General features: G+C 41.7%; 2 protein-coding genes across 24 annotated transcripts in view; one reads left to right on the top strand and one right to left on the bottom strand.

The window, feature by feature from the left end:
* Window positions 1–13203, top strand: part of mapk8ip3 (mitogen-activated protein kinase 8 interacting protein 3) — a 31891-nt gene extending 18688 nt beyond the window's left edge. For 12 of the 20 annotated variants that reach the window (XM_086288832.1, XM_086288828.1, XM_086288830.1 and 9 more), the window contains 17 exons: window positions 413–572; window positions 1876–1926; window positions 3224–3313; window positions 4606–4758; window positions 5980–6145; window positions 6294–6491; window positions 6576–6759; window positions 6915–7034; window positions 7317–7397; window positions 7519–7586; window positions 8075–8223; window positions 8348–8519; window positions 8619–8732; window positions 10130–10168; window positions 10610–10774; window positions 11124–11270; window positions 11997–13203. In XM_086288832.1, coding sequence (XP_086144958.1) covers window positions 413–572; window positions 1876–1926; window positions 3224–3313; window positions 4606–4758; window positions 5980–6145; window positions 6294–6491; window positions 6576–6759; window positions 6915–7034; window positions 7317–7397; window positions 7519–7586; window positions 8075–8223; window positions 8348–8519; window positions 8619–8732; window positions 10130–10168; window positions 10610–10774; window positions 11124–11270; window positions 11997–12127 — 2188 coding nt within the window. In that variant the 3' untranslated portion in view covers window positions 12128–13203. The remainder of the gene's footprint in view (window positions 1–412; window positions 573–1875; window positions 1927–3223; window positions 3314–4605; window positions 4759–5979; window positions 6146–6293; window positions 6492–6575; window positions 6760–6914; window positions 7035–7316; window positions 7398–7518; window positions 7587–8074; window positions 8224–8347; window positions 8520–8618; window positions 8733–10129; window positions 10169–10609; window positions 10775–11123; window positions 11271–11996) is intronic. The other 8 variants (XM_086288845.1, XM_086288834.1, XM_086288847.1 and 5 more) reach the window with 6 other exon arrangements.
* Window positions 13204–13230: 27 nt separating this feature from the next.
* On the bottom strand, window positions 13231–20834 carry nme3 (NME/NM23 nucleoside diphosphate kinase 3). 4 transcript variants are annotated; one of them, XM_086288848.1, is made up of 5 exons: window positions 20210–20386; window positions 18769–18899; window positions 18565–18666; window positions 18347–18451; window positions 13231–14022 (listed from the first exon to the last, which is right to left on the bottom strand). In XM_086288848.1, the coding sequence occupies exons 1-5, from the start codon at window positions 20310–20312 to the stop codon at window positions 13876–13878; spliced, it is 588 nt and encodes a 195-aa protein (XP_086144974.1). In that variant the 5' UTR covers window positions 20313–20386; the 3' UTR covers window positions 13231–13875. The 4 variants fall into 4 exon arrangements, with proteins under 4 accessions (XP_086144974.1, XP_086144976.1, XP_086144975.1 ...); XM_086288850.1 differs by lacking the exon at window positions 20210–20386 and adding an exon at window positions 20687–20834 and having other exon boundaries at window positions 13232–14022; XM_086288849.1 differs by having other exon boundaries at window positions 13232–14022; window positions 18339–18451; window positions 20210–20366.
* Between the last annotated feature and the right edge of the window lie 1992 nt (window positions 20835–22826).

The following is a 22826-nucleotide window of genomic DNA, read 5'->3' as shown; positions in this document are numbered from 1 at the left end:
AGCGGCGGCTGAACTTCCCCACATCACGCATCACTCTAAACCCCCACACTTGTCTGCTAAACAGCTTGCTGCTCGCTCGCTTGTGGCCACTCGGACCTCTTTTATTTCCCCTTAAACGCAGTTTTTTGACCACAAATGTTTGTCTGGTAAAGACACAAAAGCCACAAAAACACCAACCTCCCAATCACACAGACACAGAGGCCTCCAATTTTCTTCTTTTATGTCTTAAAACACTAAACTGCACGTTACTTTTAGTCATTTTAGAAGATTGCTTGGCGGTAGTTATTGCACTTGCTTTTACTTGCCTTCTCTTCTTCATCTCTCTTCTCTTTGTCTCCTGCTGCTGGCTGGCCAGGCTGCTAACGCTTCGCTTTTTTCTTCTCTTCCCTTCCCTGCCTCCCGCTTCTTCCAGACTGGCCAGTAACGGTGTTGCGTCTCTCCTCAGTGACTCGGCGATGTTGGCCCGCCGAGAGCAACGCCGTGAACAGTACCGGCAGGTTCGTGAGCACGTGCGCCGTGATGACGGCATCATGCAGACCTGCGGCTGGAGCGTGCCATCTCGATTCAAACAGGTACCCAGAGTGCTGCCTGTGCGAACAAGAAAACACACATGAGGAGAAACATAAGATTTTAACAAAGCATTGACTGGCAAGAGGGTGAATACTTAAGTGCGTTCAAAATAATTTTTAAAAATCTTTTGTAAAGTTGTGAAAAACTCCAGGTTCCACATTATCTCCATATTAAATGAGAGTGCCAATTACTTGGGTTTGAATGAATTTCTTAGTAGTTCTCAATTACGTTTGCTACTAAAAGTTCAGTAAAACCAATATTCAAAGTCCCAGAAGTTTGATTCTGTTCATCTGGACGCAGCGTCTTTAGTCGGAGAAACGTTTTGTCACTTGGATGTGTGAACAGAATCAACTTTCTGGGATCCTTACCTGGATGACTGATGACTGAGCATGCATCAAGACAGTCTATGAAGTCATTTCTGAACCTTTGAACAGCTACTGGATCTTATTTAAAACTATACATGCCTCTTTTTTTAATGCTAATTCTTATATGTGAAAGTTGAGGGCATTGAGCATTATTCTGCAGCACACTGTCAGTGAGAGAAGATTTCATTCAGTGATTTTAAATTTGCTTACCCAAGCTTCAAAGTGAAATTATCACTAGTTGGCCCTGCGGGGCATTTGTATAAACAGGAAATAAAAGTACGCAAAAGCCAGTGAGAACATGTGGTCTTTTTGAAGTTTGTCTGCTAATGCATGCAGAGCTGTTTAAAGTTACCCAACAGAAGTAAACGAGACGGTTGGAAATATTTTCAGCTGTGGTTTAAACGCATTTGGTACTTTAGTGAGCATTTGCTTGACATGCTGGACAGCATGACTGACTCTGAACTAGCTAACAAACTTCCTGTTTACTGACATGATGGAAAAATATCTGATCACTGGATATTTCCTCTTTTTAGGGCCACACTCTGTAAACCTTAGAGTTGGTTGTGTGGGAAAATCCCAGTAGATCATCAATTTGTGAAACACTCAGATCAGCTCGTCTGTCTAAATGCATAAATGTACAAAGATCCCGCCATGTGGAAACAGGTGTACCTAATAAAGTGGCCAGTGAGAGTATCAGGATATACATAATTGTTAGAGGAATCCGTTTATTCTGGGTTCTGGCTTTTATGAGGTTTGCTGATTTTAAAACTGATCAGCACGGAGACGAGCTGACAACCCTCAGTGTTTGATTTTAAGCTCGCAGCATGGAAGCGTGCTTTCAATTTCGGCCAGCGGACTTTAAGGTTGGCTCTGTGCAGCTTGAAGGCCAGAGTGCAGAAGGTGCTGGTAGGCAGGTGGCTCTAACTCTGGTCTCCCACAGACTGGTGGTCAGACGGACAGCGCTCAGGACAGCCCGCTGAAGAGGCAGCAGGCAAGTGAGACCGACAGAGTGCCAGCATGCGCCTTTATGGCTCCCTCTCCCTTTTAACCTTCCAACCAAAGCTCTGACCCCTAGACAGCAGCGGACAGCTAATAGCAGAGGAAAGACGTGCAGATGCTTAAGGAAGACTTTTATTTTGAGCACTTCAAGTGAAGGCTTTTAACAAAAAGACTATTCTGTGAGGAAAAGGTTGCCACTGTACAGTACATTCACTGTTCCTCTGGAAATGCATGAATAGTTTTGTTTTTCAGCATGATGCAAATCAGAAAAGGCTGTATTTCGAAAACATACATGTGTAACACACCTTGCTCTTTGATGAAGGCCTTCCTGTGGAGTTTATTCCATCTGATCTCCTCTCCCTCTGCTAGTGGTGTTGCAACCTTTTAACCTCTAACCTCTGTCTGTCTCAACCTGCCCTACTTAACATATGGATGTTACTCCTGTGCATTATCTCAATATCTTAAAGGAAAAATCCACTTGGAAAAATACTCACAGTCACCAAGTCATTAGGCAGAGTTTTGTCAACCCGAGATGTTTAGATGTCTCATTTTACTCCTTTTGCTAACAGAATTCTATCAATATATTACGATTTTTCAAGTAGAGCTACAAATGTTAGCAGCCGTGTAAAGATTATACTTCGGTTAGAGAGCTGCACTGTTTTGCACCTGTGTATATTTACTGTGCCAGTCATTTCACCTCCTTATAAAGGTGCTTTAACTAAGTGGTAAAATGCTTTTACCCTAAAATTATGTGTCTCACCTCATGCATAATGCACACGCTCTCTGGGGACAGCCCTGCGGCATCCTGGGAAAAACAGGGAACTGAAAAAGGAGTTGAGATTGTGTTAGCCCCCTGTAATGCCAAGTGTTTTATTTTATACATTAGATTTTTTAGACATCTACATCATCATTGTGATTTTTTTTAACAAACTTTGAGAAATAAATTGCACAAAAATGCCAGATGTAGCAAGATTTATACAACTTAAAAGTCATGTATGCAAACTGATATTTCATATCTTTTAAAAAAAATTCTATAGGTTAAAAAAAACCTCCCATTTTTAAAAAATGTAAATTGTGTGGCAATTATTTCATGGTTCAGGCTTTACAGGGTTGCAGATAGGAGAGAAGCAGTGGAGTTTTCCTTTAATGCTTGCTGTGTATGTGCTGTTTACAGCACATTCACATACTGGGAATGTTTTCATTTTCTTCAGTGTCCAGTAAAACTGGAGACCAGATGATAATTCACTGCTTTTGCTTTTCTGCTGACAAATTCCCACCTGTGCTTTTAGACAACCAACGAGAAAGAGGATAACCGCATGAAGAATGTCCCCGTCCCAGTTTACTGTCGCCCTCTGGTGGAGAAGGATCCCAACAGGAAGGTGGGAGAAAATCAGGAGGGATGAGGGTTTTCTGTGAAAAAACAAAAACACCTCAGATCTGTCGTTAAATGTCTTTTTGTTTAGGTTTTGTAGAATTATTACCACTAACCATGTGACATTAACTTGCCTGCCATTTCGGACATATGGCAACCATGGTGAATAAGACCCCAGTCACACGGGCCCTGAGACTGCTCTGTGACCATCTGGCAACCATTTGTAAAGGAACAATGATTGTTGGTTGCTGGAGGTTGATGGCATTCTTGGGGAAAGTTATTTTCTAGTGACTTGCCCATGAAGCACACAGGTCACACAAACCAAGAACAGACTTTTCAGTAAAGGAGATCTCGAGACATGTTGTATCCCGTAATTAACCGTTTGTAATGATCAATACTGGGGGGAAAAAAACTTCAAATGTCAAAGTCTAGCTGTGCAAAAGCAGAAAGTGGACTCCAGAGACATAATGTGAACTTAAAATCAACTTTTAATGCTGATCATTCAGAGGAATAACAAAAAACTTCAGAAACTAGGTAAGTATTTGAGTTGAACAGAAGGCAGAGAGACACACAGCTATGGTGGAGGACACGACAAAGAGCTGAGGAAAACTGAGGACTTAAATACACACGAGGTAAAAGAGAGAGCGGAAACAGCCGGGGGGAAATAAAACACAGGTGAACAGAATCTAACTAAGGAGATGAGAGACTAGCAAAACTAAACAGGAAACATAAACACTGACACTCAGAATAGGACATATGAGCATTAAACAGACATCATCTAAGGAAGAATATAACAGAACTAGGAAATAATATTGTACATAATAGACATCTAAGACTCAAAAGAACACATCATGAACTCCACATCACTCAAAAGCCTGGCTCATGACCCAAAGTCACATGACTATACAGATTATTTTGCCCTGAAAACATTTGTTTGTGTTTCTTTTCTGCTATCTCACTGCAAGCGACATTTTCATGAGGATCTGGTGACAGCTGGTGTTCAGTCACTGCTAATCAAATATGATCAGCCCACACTCACAGAGTCATCATAAAGCACTTGAGCTGAATGTCTCTGTGCTAAACTCTGTTATTTAGCTATAAATAATTATTCTATCTGAAGGCGACATTATAAGACCAAAATTATGACTCTTGCACCGGGAGCCACATTAAGCCTCCAAATCATTTTTAAAAAGGTCACTATTGCAGGCATCTGCTTGCTTTTAGAAAACACATATATTAATATAATATGTATATATGTATTTATTATGCCTGTGTGTCTGTGTGTGCACATGTGTGTAGCTGTGGTGTGCAGCAGGAGTGGATTTGACAGGATGGAGAGTCAGCAGCCAGGAGACATCAGAGAAAGCACCAGCGTGCAGCACCGACCCTCTGCACGCTGAGGAGGACGGAGCTGATAAGAAGAAGAACCACACGTCTCCCGAGAAGAGGAAGGTGATTACAGCTCGCTTTCAAAACAGGCATTCATGTTGGCTAACGCAGAACACTATAAGTTAATATGTGCAAGAATTATCCTCAGTCGATTAGAGTATGTCTAAAAATACTTCTGCTGGTGCTGGTTTCACTCACCGAGTAGACAAGGGTGCAAATGTGCAGTGAGGCCATTTACTGGATGTCTTTCGCCACGTTTCCTGTCTTCTTGTCTAAAAAAAAATCTTTAGATGCATTTAACGGCTCAAAACGATTCTAGATAGCATACACGAGTCATGGCTGTGTGCAAATTTAATTCTGCTTAGAAGGATTAAGTGAAGATCTGTCCAGGAGCCATTGTAGGAGCAGGCGGAGTTATCCAAATACTAATGAATGGTGCTTCAGTGCTTCCTTTACTGACCCATCGATTATGAAACAAAAAGAAATAAAAGCATCTCAAAGCCTCAGATCTGGCCCACTGCTCAGCTTTGGAAAATGTGGAAAACTATTTAACTTGGGTCTTTTAACTGTTTTACATCTTTTTCTACTGATACAGACCTGAGACCATAAGTACTTAAGTAATACAAAAACAGTTAAATGACAGAAAAGTTCCTATTTTTTCACCGCATGCTATAGAAATATTTGTGTTTTTTACAATAAGTTAAAAAAAGGGTGGTGTATGCGACTCACATCCCTGTCCTAAGGGCTTCTTAGAGCACTGAGACAATGGGCACATGTGCTGCTGTTTGGAAACAAGCCACACCTCCTCTTCGGGGTGGAGAGGACTTTCCCCCTTTGAACACCTACTTGGTGTAACTGAGTGATTTCTATCATATTTCATCTCTGCTGTATTTGAAGAATCCAAATCTGTTCTAATTATCATTAAGGGTCCAGGGGCGGTCGTCACATGTCGTCTTTACGAGAGTTAAACCAGAGCTTGTTGTTTCATGTTGCTACTCTAGGAAAATGTGTAACGCAGCTGGTCGGCAATGAAGTGATATTTTCTGCTGGGTTTTCCATGTTTATCTAATGTGCAGAGTAGAGAAGGAAAGTGTCTAAGATGCCATTTTTGTTGTCAGGTATTGAGACGTAGTTTAACAACAGCAGGTCCACATTATCCACATCTCACTTCTGTGAGATTTCCTCGTCACGTTTTCCACAATAATCAGGGAGCAGTGATCATTTAAAGACATCTGTGCTCTTTCTCTTTGTCATCTTTGTCTCCTCTTTCCTTTGCTCCCTCAGTCAAAGGAGCTCCAGGAAACAGACACAATGAGCAGTCGAGTGTGGATCCTCACCAGCACCCACTCTGCCAGCAAGGTGGTCATCATCGATGCCAACCAGCCCGGCTCACTGGTTGACCAGTTCAATGTCTGCAATGCCCATGTACTCTGCATCTCCAGCGTGCCAGGTGAGAGTGGAAGTGCTGCTTTGTTAGATGTTCGAACATGTGACTGCCTTCAACTTCTTGTTGCTTTGCGGTAAATGTTGGGTTTCTTGCATTTTCATATGTTAAAGTGCGTCTGTGTGTCTGTCTGTGGGTGTGTGCCTGTGCACAGCTGCCAGCGAGAACGACTATCCAGCCGGAGAGATCGTGTTGGATCCAGGTGAAGGTGGAGCAGGGGGAGGAGAGGACACCGGCAGCGTGGAGGGCATGTTGGCCGGCATCACTCTAGTCGGCTGCGCCACCAACTGCAGCGTTGCACGTAGCAACTGTTCCTCTCGCACAGATACGCCAATTATGGACAAAGGACAAGGTGGGCGCATGATAGATACTCCTTCACTCATGTACTTTTAAGGAAAGTGAGAGGTGTGGATGTCATAGTGTCATTTTGCTTTAGCTCCCATTGCTCCACCGATGAATGGGAAGATTCACCCAGCCCAATCAGCCGAGGAAGCCACGGAGGCCACAGAAGTTCCCGAGTCAACGGCCAGCAACACAGAAATGAGATCTGGACCTCCGGGACCGTTTACTGAGCACGTCTTCACTGATCCTCAGCCTCGTCCAGCAGATGCCTCTGATAGGTAGGAGGTCAAAGTCTGACAAGTCCTCAGGATTGTCTAGGATAAATTAAATAGCACGTTATCAGACAAGGGAAGGAAACAGTTACTGTAAGCATGCCATCAAAAGTGGATCAACTTCCCTGTTTGGAACCTGAAACTCTGAATTTTCCACACAGGAGCTCAGGCCAGTCCAAGGAGGAAACATCACACCCTCCAGAGTCAGAGGATGGAGGTGATGAGACCAAAAACTACACCAGCGTGGCCCCCACCATGTGGCTCGGGGCCCAGAATGGCTGGTGAGTCACTCACAACGTCTGCTGAAGCCTCACAGTGTCCACTATCACAGCAGTTTATGGCGTTTTTCAGCATTTTTAACCCTGAGTCATTAGAGTCATTAGAGTCAACTAGAGTAAGTTAAAGCTTAAATCAACATTTGATGGATGCTTTTTGATAAACATAACAGCTTTACAGTTACTTTATCCTTATCCTTGTGCCTTCCAGCTAAAACACACATAAATCTTGTGCATCTTATAGTTTCTGTGAGCTCGGGAGTAACCTGATTCTGTTTTTCCTTCCAGGCTTTATGTCCACTCAGCTGTGGGAAACTGGAAGAAGTGTCTCCACTCCATCAAACTTAAAGACTCAGTGCTCAGTCTGGTGTAAGAAGAAGAAAAAGACATCAATGCATCTCTTATTTTTATATATAGTTTTAAGCAGAGTCGAGGATTTTATTTTTATGAGTTTCAGTTTGTCCAGTGATCTCCATCCTTGTAATTGCAGGCATGTGAAAGGCCGCGTGCTGGTTGCCCTCGCCGATGGGACACTCGCGATATTCCACAGATCGGAGGGTAATCGAACTTTAACAGAGACACCAGACGTTAGTCTGTTAGGGGAAGTTATGGTTGCAGGTGGAATTGGAGCGTTGCCACCAGTTCAATGTGCGTGCACAGTCAAAATCAAAGATAGAGAAAGCAGTCGATAAATGACTCCAGTAATATGACACAAAAGGCACAAAAATGCACATTAGAAAGGAATGTAGGGATGATTTCATTTATATGTATGTTTATTTACCTTTGTATTAATTCTTCCATATATTGATTTTATATAAATAAATAGCCTCAACCCACAGTATTATTGTTAGCTAGGTTAGCTCGGCAGCTCAGGTCTTGAGAAATCTCTTGTCTGAGATTCATCAGTTGTCTAACAGGCTGTGATTCAAAGTGTTTCCAGAGGACAGTTACAGGGACAGTCCCTTTATTTACCTCATTTAATGAAGCAGAGATGTGCAAAAACTCACAGAAACACATTTAGCTAATGTGTGTGTTTCTGTCATCAGATGGCCAGTGGGATTTGTCCAACTACCACCTCATGGACCTCGGCCGACCTCATCACTCCATCCGCTGCATGGCCGTCGTCCACGATAAAGTGTGGTGCGGCTACAAGAACAAGATCCACGTCATTCAGCCAAAGAGCATGCAGATAGAGGTGAGGCACGAGCCCGCTGTCGCATCGCTGTGCTGAAGAAACGTCTGCAGCTTCAGTGCTGCAAACGTGTTGTTTTTAGTTGTAATAATATAATAAACACCACTAAATCCTTTCTGTTTGGCAGAAGTCCTTCGATGCCCACCCTCGGAGGGAGAGTCAGGTACGGCAGCTAGCCTGGATCGGTGATGGAGTCTGGGTGTCGATCCGACTGGATTCAACCTTGCGTCTCTATCATGCGCACACGCACCAGCACCTCCAGGATGTAGACATAGAGCCATACGTCAGCAAGATGCTGGGTGAGTTTATCTTAGTTTATTTTGTGAAGTGTGACGTTTCACTTTTGGAGTTGCATGTGATCTGTGCAGCATCCCACTCACTCTGGTTGTGTCTTGTAGGTACCGGCAAGCTGGGATTCTCTTTTGTGCGAATCACAGCGCTTCTGATTGGTGGAAATCGTCTTTGGGTCGGGACTGGAAACGGTGTCATCATCTCCATCCCACTGACAGAGAGTATGAGTCTTTTTTCTTTATTTTTTGGTGCCTAAAGGATCAAAGGTGATTATTTGTCATAAATACTTGAAGTTTTAGGTGGTTTACACAGCAGAATATCTGGATAACCTGTCAGCAAATGTTTGTTACATTTGATGCACGGGACCAGGCTCCCAAAGGATACAGATACAGGTGTACAGTTCATAAAGTTGGCTTTATTTTACCCTCCAAAATGTTAAAAGGTAAATCAAAAACACAACAGCACTTTACAAAATAAAAGAAGAACTTATAAACTGACCAAATGGGCACAACTTGACTTATATTACTCATGGAGCAAGCCATTATAAACACAAAGGGAGGTAATAACCACACTCACTACAAAGAAACCCTGCCCAAGCTATCAAAGCAGATGTTTAATGCACTTGTTAGGCATCTCCATGCAAACCAGCTCCACCCTCAGCTATAAGCAGTATCAAATATTTATGTAGTCACTGTGACCTCACCCACTGCTTTTAAACTGCATTTTTAAAATTCAACTTTTAAAGTTGTTTTTTTTTGTTTTTTTTTAACCTGATGAGGTTGAAGTGATGGAGTCCTAATTTATCAGCTTCCCCATGGTGTAACACAGACACCCATACTGGATAATTAAACACTAGGACTTTAACTCACCAAAACCTCTGCAATGATCTGAACCACACAGACATGAGTTCAATAATCCATTAGAAAGGGACACTTCCCAATCAATCACACATAACACCATGATCATAATCATCAAAATATACTTTATTTACTTTATAATGAAATTGATTTTGCAAGTTTTAAGTTAAGGACAGCCTCGTGAGATGATGATTTTAAGTAGCAGAATTCCTAAAGTCTGACTTGCATGCGCTCCACAATCTGTGTCCTTTTCAATCATGCTGCTACGATTGGTGGTAAGTGGCTCCTAGAGGAAATGCAGTTTCTGGTCTCAGCTAGTTCTTTTTGTAATAAACAGGCAGGACTGGAGCAGCACAGAGGTTACGCAAAAGACAGAGGAAAAAAGAGTGTAAATGAAATTTAGATGACAGTGAACGAAGACAAACAAACTGAATGTGTGCTGAATCTGAAGCTCAGCAGGTAGGACTACAGTAAACTTAACATGAACCCAATCTTGTCAAATGTCCTCCGTAAAGGAAATTCATTAGGTGGCCGAATTTGGCTCATTTGTCCACACAAACACTCTCCGCTACCGCAGCACTCTCTATCAGTCTCTTTAGTTTCCTTCTTCTTCTCCCCATCAGCTCCCCAACTTTCTCCACCTTCTGTTTTTCTTTGCTTCCCTCTGTGGTTTCACCCCTTTCACAAACTCTCCGTCGTAACTGTTACTGTTGCTGTGCTCTTTCTCCCGCTCTCCCTCCACTCTCCTCCGCCTCCCGTAGCGGTGGTCCTTCACCGAGGACAGCTCCTGGGTTTGAGGGGTAAGTGGGAGCGCTCCTAACCTCCTTTTCACCTGGTCGAGCCTCCGTGTCTCCTGATACAACATGTCACTTGCTGTTAAACTTTGTCTGCTATGTGCTTGTTCTGGGTACGTGTCCAGCTCTTTGAGCAGTGCAACAGTTTAGCTGAAGGTCACAGAGTACACTGTGTGCAAGGATTTCACAGTTTGCTGAACTTTAAAAGCAGCTTTTTACTTGGGATTTGTTTTGCATGTCTATGATTTGTTTATTTTTATGCGTAACAAATCCATTGCATGCAGCGGGCGTCTTTTAGCGAGCTGAGATTTTTTTTTCAAAAATCCTTTGTTTTCAGTTGATCTGTGGAAAATTAATTTTTATTTGATGATGTCATGCTACCGAATGTGATTTGTTCACAAACACGTGTTACTCGTGTACTCTTACCCTTTACGCTCTCTCTATCAGCCAATAAGGTGTCACCTACATCTTCTGGCGGGGTGATCCATGTGTACGGCGACGATGGCTCTGAGAAGAGCAGCGGCAGCTTCATCCCCTACTGCTCAATGGCACAGGCCCAACTCTGTTTCCATGGACACCGTGATGCTGTCAAGTTCTTCGTCTCTGTGCCGGGTAGGCCTGAATCTCTGCCTGAATCTCTGCTCCCTTTAATTCTGAATTTTAAATGGACTGTGCACTAATAGGCATGTTTAAATTTACACGTCTTGCCTTAAATGTTAAAAGACACATATGTAGACATCACAAATCTGTGATAATACTGTTCCATCGCTCCCAAAATGTTAGTGACTATTTATTATCTAAGCTCTGCTTCTTTCCAAACCTTTCTGATATATTAATCTGACGTTAAAGAAAGATTGTGTTTTGTTACTTTGTGAAGGTGTCATCAGTGACACTTTCAATACGTAAATGTCATTTTCAGTAACATCTTTCTTTCCTGTTTTTCTTTTTCTTTTGGTGACAGGCAATGTCCTGGCTACCCTAAATGGCAGTGTGTTGGACAGTCCATCAGAAGGACAGGGCTCCACCGCTCCCACAGAGACGGAGGCGCAGAGTGTTCAGAACGTGTTGGTGCTGAGTGGAGGCGAGGGTTACATCGACTTCCGCATAGGTGAGCATTCAAACCTGTCCTGAAACCAGTGCGTATATCCGATACTGCATATTTTGGTATCGATCTGATATCGAGTAAATACAGTATTGCCGATACTAATACCGATATTCATACTTTTAACTTATTCAGTTCAATTCAGTTTTATTTACTTAGCACCAAATCACAACAACAGTTTCCTCAAGGCACTTTATATTGTAAGGTAAGTACCCAACACTAATAAAGGTACAAGCATTGGTACTTGTGTTTCTGATACCTGGATTGAACCACTCACCCCTAGCAGCCATGGTTTTTTAATTTGAGAAGTTGGAACTTTTTCCGTTTGGTCCTGTAATGGTCTTGGACTTGGATGGTTCATTAGCAAGTAATGAGTAATTAGTTAATTAAAGGTTAAAGAAACCTACTGGAATAGGACATGCCTTTTATAATCCATGTCACCAGCATAGTTATGTACTTTCTCATGCCTGCTTCTTTACCACAGCATCCAGGTAAGTTGGTTAAGTGTAAATAACAGCAGACGGTCTTTGTTTTTGCTTGAACAGCAAAGCTGATTAGCTGTCTGAAAGAGCAACGTGAGTGTATTTAGACTCATGAAAAGTACAATAGTATCACATCAAATTATGATGAATGAAACAGTTTCAAAAAGTACACAAAATGCTTGTAACTATTTGAGCACAAAGTTTGCTTTCATGTTTTCATGGCTCTGCTTTGTTTTTTCTTTCTTCTCAGGCGATGGAGAGGATGATGAGACGGAGGAAGGAGAAAATGGTAGTGGTGGGGCTTCGCAGAACAAACCTACTTTGTGCAAAGCTGAGCGGAGCCACATCATCGTCTGGCAGGTGTCTTATGTACCCGAGTGACACCTGAGATCTGCTTTAACACCTCACGCATCCACCCATCTCCTTAACGAGATCTCTTCTCCTGCCCAGAAGCTTTCAGCCACCCAAACCTTGTAATTTTCCCCCGGTCATGTAAAAGTCCCCCCTTTGGCTCTAAAACGACCATTAAAGCCGTGTATCGTCCCTTGTAACTATTATACCCCCTCCTGTCCCAGACCTTAAAACCTAGAAACCTGCCTGCCATCCTGTTTCTGTCCCACGCAGGGCATTGTAATGATTCATGAGCTTTGTAACCCAGCCTCATAACTACCTCCCTTCTCTGTATCAACCTTATATTCACCCTGTAAGCACACTGTATCTCTTCCTATATTTACCTCAATTGTCCTGCATCTGCCCCAGAGTTATTCCTCATCTTCCTCCATTTAGTTAATCATCAGTGAAAACTCCACCTCATTTTAAAGCAAAGCCCCAAAATGCACAAAAATAAGGAAAAAGAACAGCAGCAGCAGGAAAGGCAACACCGGCATGTAGACATCAGTCCTACCAACGGCCATCTGGCAGACCATTAACAATCAGGGACTCTGCTTTATGCATCTACATATTCTTAGACGGTGTGCGAGGAAGCAGAAAGCTGAGGCCTCGGTTTAAGGTCAAAGTTCACACAAAAGTGTGGCGTTCAAGTCAGGATGAGCATACACGGAACAAATAGGAAGTCAAATTACTTAATTTCCAACCCCCTGCAGAAGCCTGGGTTCTCCCAGCTGCTGATTAAAACATGTTGCTTCACATGTCACAATGAGTCGCCTCCATAAGAGTCCTGATGGGGCTCTAAGGTCAGATTGTGTCCACATACAAAAGGAGTTCCACTGTGTCGAGGGTTCAGTCCAGATCTCATCTCTCTCATTTCTCTGCCTGGCTGTTGATGGGACGGTGAACAGTGGCGTGTTGTCATCGTATGTACAGGGAGTTGTGTAAATCTCCACTGAAACCCATCCTCTTTGTTCAGTATGGAAATTCTCGCATTGATCTCCATCTCTGTGTATTAAATATTAAACATATGTGTGCTCAGAACAATTAACCCGGGTTTGTGTCGTCTGTGTGTGTGTGTGTCTCACTTCACAACAAGAAGAACATTTTAAAAAGTATGTTAGGTTTATTCTTTTTTTTTTTTGGACAGTGGTAAAATAAAGCTTCTTAACAGCCAATAAAAGCATAAACGTGACCAATCAGGTAAACATTATTTAGTGCAGCATCACTTTAACAGGCTATATGCATTTGGGGAGCTGGAAAGTTTACATTCAAGTACTTTTACGTGATCTTTGTACTTGGAAAGTACAAGAAGCTGAACATGTGTGCAAGGCAAAGACAATGTGTTGGTAAACTGCTCCCGTTTAGTTAGAAGTGCCAAAATAAAATATAAAAAAACATTCATCTATGGGACACGCTTCATATAAACATTACATGTTTGTACCATACATGAACTGCTTACATCAGTGCCTCTCAAACTCGTTCTGAGTTTTACTTTTTAATATTGTGGACTGAAAAAACAAGCAAAAGCTGGAAAGAAAGCAGAAGCCAGGTTATTGCTCACTTAGTGCATTTTGCTTGGTAGTGTCGTCTCACCTCCCTTAAGATATAGAATAATGTATGAAAAAGATGAAATACAGGACGGCAGAGATGAGCTTTCAAGTATCTACAAACTACTAAAGCCAAACAGTTCATCTGAGGTATGACGTGATCCACCTTATATGATAAAAACAAAAAAACGTTTACGATCGGACAGTGTTCGTGCAGAAAGTCAGTTGTAGAGCCAGCGGCTGCTGCTGCTCTCCCAGCGGTGAAGCTCGCTCTGACGAAACCACAGAGAGATTTCCTTCTGCGCGCTCTCCACAGAGTCGCTGCCGTGGATCACGTTTCTGCCAACAAACATTTAAAGAACACTGAGACTCGAAATACCATCTGCCCCAAACACAAACTGAGTCATTCATTAATAATAAGCAGGGGTCTGAGGGACAATTCACCTGTTTGTCCTCATCATTGACTTTATTTTTCCAAATAAAGACTTTTTGAAGTTGATGACATCTCAAAAAGTCTGATTTAAGATGTTTACAGTAATTCAATTCAGCTTTATTTATATAGGACCAATTGACAACAACAGGTCATTTTATTTTGCAAAGCAAAGGCCCAACAATCACATGTTCCCTTATGAAAACGAGAGAAAAGGGAAACGGAGCGCACAGGGAAACAAGGACAAAACAGGAGCTTTGTGAGAGGGACGACAAAACTATGACATGCACAGTGTTGGGGAGTAACGGAATACATGTACCGCCGTTACGTATTTAAAATACAAAATATGAGTAACTGTATTCCGTTACAGTTACCGTTTAAAAATGTGGTATTCAGAATACAGTTACTTTGTTGAAATAAATGGATTACACTGCGGTACTTTCCTGTTTCATTTTGTCGCGGGTCAGGACTGTTTGGGTTTTGTTTGACAGCTACGTTCTGTTGTTCCAGGCGGCAGGGTTACGGTTGCCATGGTTACAGGGCGACGCTCTCTCTCTCTCTGCGACTGTGTGTTTCCTGGGTGAGAGAGCGCCTTTTCGTTGTTGTTGTTGTTGTTGTGCTAAGCTAACAGGCAGAATGCTACAAGCATAGTGTGAAGTAGTCACACTCGAACGTCAAGGAAGGTGGTAGGGAAGCAGACTATGCAGACATTTTGGGTTTCCAAGGTGAGCAATTTATTTGCAGTGAACTTAATTTAATGTATAACTTAACAAAACTTTCCCCAAATCAATTCATTTAACAAAACTCAACATAACATGGCTCTGGTGACACAGCTCACCTCTCCTCTCTCCTGCATCTGGTAGAGACTGGCTTTAAATAGGGCCCTCAATTTCCCTCCAATTGCCCAGCCAGTACCACTCACTCAACTGAGGGATCTAAAACTCTACTCAGGTTATCTAAAAACACAAAACCTCTACACACTTCTAATATGCACATTTACACAACTAAATGGCAGTATTAACAAAAGGAAAAACATTCAACAAATCCCTTTAAACATTAACACAAACAAAAGGAAGCATCTCTCTGGAAAAAGAAACCCCTCCACATGGTTTGACCTGATGATGTCATGTGTGACATGATCAGGACTTTAAAATGAGGAAATGCCAAGCGGGCGTTTCCCCACACCTGACACTCATGATGACTGAAAAGACAAACAGAGTAAGTATGAACAAATGACTTAATCTGTAACATAATAAAGTATAAAGAAACATAACTTAGTATTTGTCTTAATTTGCAGAATGTTTGATTTGATTTGGGATAGTGAGTGAAGCAATGTTACTTGACAAATAGCAAATCATAGCAAATACATAGAAACAGAATAACGTGTACAATGTGCAAAAAAAAAAGGTAAACACATCTGGGACAAATGGAGAGAATTACAACTGCTTCTCCACTTTGTCACACATAGCTCTAAAGAATGTAGCATCATGGGCAGTGTAGTCCGTGCTGCAGGGAGAATGGACTGCCATACACATTATGGGTCTGTGAGCGCGAGGAGGGAGAAAAAGGGGAGTGGAAAGGTACGAGTTGTCATAGAGGAAAAACGGGAGCTGGAAGCATGTAAATATAATAATAACCACTTCAGCCAAGAAGAGTGCCTGACGAGCCCAGTTGTAAGTACGCTATTAAGACTCGACTCTACACCATGTTCGTGTTTTCCTCCGAAAACAATAAGTTCCGTTGGAGCAGTCTTTCAACGCCTGTCTCTGTCTCTCGCCAGAAAAGTTGACCCACACAACAAAGTAAAGCTATTTTTCGGCTACGAGCCGACAGGGACCCCGCCGTATTAGTCAGAGGTCCCTTTACTACAGTTCGGAGTCGCGGACCTTCAGTAATAGTAATAAATCACACAGCAATAGTACATTCACGTTGTTGTAAAAAGCATGATAATATATTAAGTAATCCAAAGTATTCAGAATACGTTACTGTCATTGAGTAACGTAACGGAATACGTTACAGAATACATTTTGGGGCATGTATTCTGTATTCTGTAACGGAATACATTTTAAAAGTAACCTTCCCAACACTGGACATGCAGTAGTGAAAAGAGGTGAGTGGAGAAGAAGTTCTCAGTGCATTATGGGAAGTCCTGCAGAAGTCTGAGCCTATAACAAGGGAGGATTCAGGGTCACCTGATCCAGCGTGAACTATAATTTTATCAAAAAGGAAGGCTTAAAGCCTGATGTTATATCAGCGCTTATGCGTCGGCATTGTCTGAGTGGCGACTATCTTTCTGAGCATGAATAGAAGTGACCGTGTGATGATGTTGTGTCAGTAAGCAAGCCACCAATGAGGAAGGTATACTGGCACCTAGAGCTGGGCGATAGAACGATAACGATATGTATCGCGATATAACTTTTTCTCGATAGAAAAATTTAACTATTGCGATAGACCTCGCCGCTCTTGTCCTCTTTAAAAAAAAAAAAAAAAAAAAAAAAAAAAAAAGAACAGCCAATCCAAATTAAGTAGCGCAGAGCCGAACCAATCACAGCCGCAGCGTCACGTCACGTGACTTGTTACGTACAGCACAAGTGCCAAGCCGCACATGTGTATTTGTTTGGGAAGCAGCCAGCCACCGTACCGCCCGGGTAATGGAGGAAATGAGTGTGCCGACTAGAAAAATCAACCGAGCGTGACCAAAGAGAAAACAGATGATGGTTCCAATGCCGGAGAGATTGTCGAACGGAAGAGCCATAGAAGTTCCGTAGTGTGAAGGTATTTCGGCTATTTCAAGTCTGACAAAAAACAGAGTAGCGTGCACTGTAAATTGTGCCGAAAGCAAGTCTGGAAATACAATAAACTGGTGCATGCTCAGGCTACGTCCACACGTACCCGGGTATTTTTGAAAACACAGATTTTTCTATGCGTTTGCACCTTTCGTCCACACGTAAACGGCGTTTTTGGTCACTGAAAACGAAGATTTTTAAAAACTCCGGCCAGGGTGGATATTTTTGAAAACTCAGTTTTTGCATTTATGTGTGGACTAGAAAAGGAGAGATTGAGAATTTCCTTTTAGTTCTCAGTTTATTTGATATTGACAAAAGTTAGTCAGTTTTGTCTGTTCTTCTGTAAAACAAACTAAGATTTATTTTTAGAATTAATATTTTGTTTCTAAGTGGAATTGACAATTTAGTCTGTTTCGTTTGTTCTATTTTGAAACTTAAACGCTTTAGCGGCTGCCTTTTGTGTAGTTTGCAATATTTGCCTTTATTTATCTGAAAAAGTCTCATGTTCCTTAAGTACATCTACCCTGTTGAACTTATTATGGGAAATAAATATTTAAATAAAAACAAGCTGCTGATTATTTCACATTTTACTTGTGAGCAACGGCACATTTAAATCTTACAAATATAGTTATTTGGCTTATATCGTGATAGATATCGTTATCGCCTGAAATGAAAAAAACATATCGTGATATGAAAAAATCTTATATCGCCCAGCTCTACTGGCACCCTTAGGATAATAAGGTCCTTTGACATGTTAGCTGTCGGGGCAGCTGCTGCAGCTGCACAGTCAACAGTAGTACCAGCAACAACTAATAACAAGCTCTCGCAGTCACAGGAGGCTGTTGTTGCTAGCACCAGCAGTGCAGAAGTGCAGGAGGAGGGACAGCAGTCCCAACAACAGAGGGAGAAAGAGACAGAGGAAGGTGTAATTAAGGACTCATGTAAAATGAAAGGCTATATAGAGGCTTTCTAGTCTCTGCCAGTGCTCTCAATGCCACATTCGGGATCAACTGCAGGCTTTTCAGGGAGCTTTTAGGACATCCTGATGGTAAGAAATTACAACAGTCTAGCTGTAACAAGTAGTTTTTGAATATCACTCTGAGACAGCATGTTTAAAATGTGAATGGCAGCACCTATCTTGATCAAAAAAGACTCAAAGGTTCCTCACAGACTTACTAGAGGCCATGCAGAACATGTTTCTAAGATTGTTAGCTCCAAAAAAAGCATGAAAGCTTAAAATTTCAATAATTACCATGTATATTGATTAACTAATCATTTGAACTCTGCAATTAATATCAGCAAACTGTCAGTGACAGTTTTTGCCTCTGTGTACCATCACAATGATACAAATCAATTGAGACATTCAGCTTGAATTGAAATAAATAAAAATGCATGGCATAAAAATCTAATTCTCCTTTAAGTAGAGTGAAATCGCTCACCTGCCCACCTCCACACTCAAATCTCCCCGGATGGTTCCAGGCAGCGAGTCTGCAGGGTTGGTCTCTCCCAACATCTTCCGTGCAGTCTTGACCACATCCAAGCCCTGCCACACCTGGAGGAGCACAGAGAGGTACACTACAGCACATCTGTAATCTGAGTGACCCCACAAGCTACTGCGAAAACCTCAGCGTGGAACAATGTGCGCATCACGTCGAGGAGTCTCACCATCGCAACAACTGGTCCCGAGCTCATGTAGGTTACGAGTCCACCGAAGAAGGGCCTGCTCCTCAGGTCCCAGTAGTGTTCCCTAAGAAGCTCCTCTGAGGCCTGGTATACAAACACACACACACGACAGATTAATGGATAATACCGTGGTTCATGGGTCACAGATCAAAATATTTTGGAAACACGCAGCTGCTCCAGGCATACCTGCACAAGTTTCAGCCCCACCAGTTTGAAGCCTTTCTTCTCAAAACGACGCACGATTTCGCCCACCAGTCTCCGCTGCACGCCATCTGGTTTTACGGCAACGAAGGTGCGTTCATTCACCCCAGTCCAGCCTAGAGTTGAATAAAACTTGCTTACACTTGAGCTTAAATGAGCAATACAATTACAATTATTCTGCTTGTAGCCACTGCACTCTGCGCATAGACACATTAAAGGGGGCCTGTTGTGCATTTCCTTATTTTATGTCACATATGTACCATTACAGTGTTGGCTGCTCACATCAAAGCCGGTCAAAATATCAAAGAATGACATCAGCGTGGGCCACATTTGTCCCAGAGATCTCTCAATATAAGAAAAGGAAGTGTGATGGCAACAGTACAGCCCAGTTTTCTCACTGTTGTAGTTAATGAAAGAAAGCTGTCAGCACAACTCTTTGGGCTTAAACTGGAAGAAGTTAATGTGTAAAATTACGGAAAAGGTTCTCATAGCTTGTTGGCCGAACTGTCCTGTAAATATAAGGAGGAAACTTTTTGTTAATTCACAGTAAATACAGTATTTTGTGCATTTATTTGGTAGCACTATATAATGATGTTACACAGATTGGCATTATTAAGGTATTAGCAAGTGCTGAACTCATCATTTACAAAGCATTACTCCTCCTCAGTATGCAATTTTTAAATACAGACATTTTATTATTATGACCATGATTATGATTATTGTTAGCAGTGATAGTAATACAAGGTGAAACAGTAACAGCTGAATAAACATCTGTATTTATAAAACACATGCGAAAGAGGAGTAAAGATATAAATGATGAATTAAACTTTACTAATGCTTAATAGTGGGACATTATTATAAAGTGCTACCACTTATTTTACTGTGGAAACAAAAAACCAGAAATATTTCTGGGGGGGGTTTGTGGGGGAGGTCTTAAATACAGTTAAGAGCCCCAAATTTATGTTTATTTATTGCCGGGTGATTCTGGTCCCTGGAGCCTTATGTTTGGCACCCCTGGTTTAAACCTCTTGTTTCCACAGGGATGAACTGAATGGCTACACCCAGATCAGTAAAACGTCTACAATGAATATTTGGAACTGTTAATCGTGCAGAGCCCAACAATAGAAATACAGAGTTGAAAATAAGCACAGAAAGCCCCTTTTAAAACTTCGCAAGCAAAAGTGCACACGTCTGAAAGCACTAGGTGCATTTGCTGTTTTAACCACACTACGTCTTGATGCATGCTCAATCATCCAGATAAGTAAATGCCAAAAGGTTGATTCTGTTCATCTGCGCGTAGCGTTGTCAGTGGGAGAGACGTTTCGTCACTCATCCACACTACATTTCCCACACCGTGGAGGCCTGTGGAGGATCAAACCTAACGCCCCTAACGCTCAGCTGCTCGTGCCACAAACCTCGCGCTTACAACTTTCTGGGTGTTCCTCACAAAATTCTTCGATTCTCGCGTGTTTAGCCACCAAATCCTCGAGCTCGGACCGGTCTGGCTGTCCCCTCTTTCTCGGCCCCATTGCAAAGCTCTTCCTGCAGCAGCCAATCAGCGCACACACGCGCTATTAATAGGATGATGAATCAACTTTTCTCACGCTGAGGACGACACATGGACCACGCGGCTCTCAGCATAGATTAGTTAACAAGCTGGCCACACTGCAGTATCACCCACGGTCACAGAAAAACTAACCACTAGTCAGTCCGAGTTTCTTCTGTCAAACTAAAGTTAGTAAAGGCAACACAACACCACTGCTGTACCGGTTAACTGTGCCGCTGCCTGCAGCTAGCCGAGGCATCTGTCCGGAGGGTTTCCTGGGAATAAATGATCCTGTGAAAGTCAGACTGGAGGCCCGTGAGTGACAGAGGAGCAGATACAAGCACGTTTATTACCAACCTGACTGAAAGATCTGAGCAAATATGGACAGAAATAAGCAGATCATTGTCGTCAGCGGACGGGGATCAATGTCGGGTACGATAAAGAGGAGGAAAGAAGGATGCGCGTGCACGTAGCTTAAACGCGGGCTCACGAGGAGCGGCTGAAACTGCAAATCATGTGGCGCAAACGACCAATGGTATGCCGCTCCCAAAATTTGCTCCATCTGATACCAAGTGCCGATACTTTCAACCAATGAAGGTAGCTTATGGAGGGGAGAGCAGCATATCATGACTGCAACATCGCTGTGCTTAATCTGAATACTTTTAATGACAACGAAATGATGTGATTTTTGCTTTCCACTGTTAAAAAGTATCCCTTCATAGTATACTGTTAGCTGAATTCTACTGATATACTCTAAATATAAGTTGCAGTAATTCATGCAGTTTGGTAGCAAAAATCTAATAAGGCATTGCAGTGCAAGCTCAATGTAATTAATCAGTTCAAAGTAGTTTAGTGTTGCTGCAGCAGTCCAGGATGACACTGAACAGATGGGCATGCACGGGTCAGACTATGGGAAGTATCCCTCCTGTCTGTTAAAAACGAAATACATCATCAGTTTGTGCAGCTGGTTTGAAAGCATGGCCCTGCTTGAAAAGGGCCACAGCCCTTGCCAAACAAACAGAATGGTAATGTGTTTGAGGGTATTGTGTGCTCACCATGAGCTGTTCTTGTGTGTGACAAGTTCATTGATCGTGCACAGAGAGTCTCTCCTGTTTGGCATTTGCAGTCTAAGACAAATATTTGTGCGCTTTTATAACTGTAGCTACATTCCTTTATAAACTGACAGGCAGTTCACATGTTCTGCTCCCAGCCCTGATGATACCAGTGCCAAAGTTGTTATCCATACTATCAATTTTGCCAGAGTGAGATGTAGAATAAATACAAATAAGTAAGTAAGTAAAATTTTATTTATATAGCACCTTTCTAGACAGAGAATCACAAGTGCTGCACATAGGATAACAAGTCATAAAACAGGCAAAAATTAACCAAAAGCAATTTTAAAAGGTGAGTTTTGAGTTGTTAAATGTTGGTTTTACATCAAATGACTTCTTTATTGTAACTTTGTGAATGCGATAAGAGTTTGAGTGTAAAAAGTGTGGAGGACAAGGATAGTCAGGCACATCAAGAACATCAAAGCATTTAGGGATTTAATCTTTAATTGTGCAATAAAATGCATATTAGTACATTCATTTACATTATTTATATAGAAATTAATATAACAATTCATTATTAGACAATTTAATGGGCAATAAGAAGAAGAATGAATGAATGAATGAATGAATAAAACATTTTCAGATTCAGAAAACCTTTTTTTTTACCCTTGTTTAAAAAAGGAAAATAAGTAAATTAATTCAAAAATCAAATCACAAATATAAATTATTTCTGACATTTAAAGTGGTGATTCCACAAATTGATTCTTTCATTCATGTTAATACTGAACCAGCAGCATCATGACTGGTTTAGACTTCTGCTGTGGATCTTTGTAGAGTTTAACCTAAACAAGCAGCTGACGTCATTCTTAGCATTTATGCTTGTGCAGGTAAATTATGTGTTCATTACTTTGTGGTTGTGTCCTGGTGTTTTATATGTGGTGCCAAACACAACAGATACATGCTGACATTAACATAAACATAAAAATGTGTCAAATGGAACTAAATTCAGTATTAGCATATACATTTTGAGCTGACATAATCTATATGAAAAAATCCCTAAGGGGTTCATGTATAGCATCCCCAGCTAAAGCTCTACAGCAACATGCAAATAAATGCAGTACAGAGTGAGGTGGAAAATCAAAATATTTGTTTATATCTCATCATCCTGTTTCTTGTCAGGCATGTGGAAAACGTTTCCATCAGGCTGCATCACCCAGCTGATGTCTACAAGCTACAACTACAAGATGTCCTGACAGCACAAAATCTTCTGTCTGTTTATGTCACAGGTGTTGTAAATGGCCAAATTGTACAATAAGATAGTTGTTGAATGATTATGGTGTGGTTAATGTTTTTTACTACACATCACTGCATCTTACATTAATTTCTGAAGAGTGATAGTCCACAGTATTAGCACGAAACAAAAAGACATCAAAGCCATCGCTTTA

Source organism: Aulonocara sp. 'chitande type north' Nkhata Bay, linkage group LG4, assembly GCF_057382095.1.
Source record: "Aulonocara sp. 'chitande type north' Nkhata Bay isolate Kocher_YH1m ecotype deep benthic linkage group LG4, A_spYH_male_GT1.1, whole genome shotgun sequence".
In the NCBI taxonomy this organism is placed as follows: Eukaryota; Metazoa; Chordata; class Actinopteri; order Cichliformes; family Cichlidae; genus Aulonocara; species Aulonocara sp. 'chitande type north' Nkhata Bay.
The sequence above is the reverse complement of the archived record's forward strand: the minus strand, read 5'-3'. Positions and strand labels throughout refer to the sequence as shown.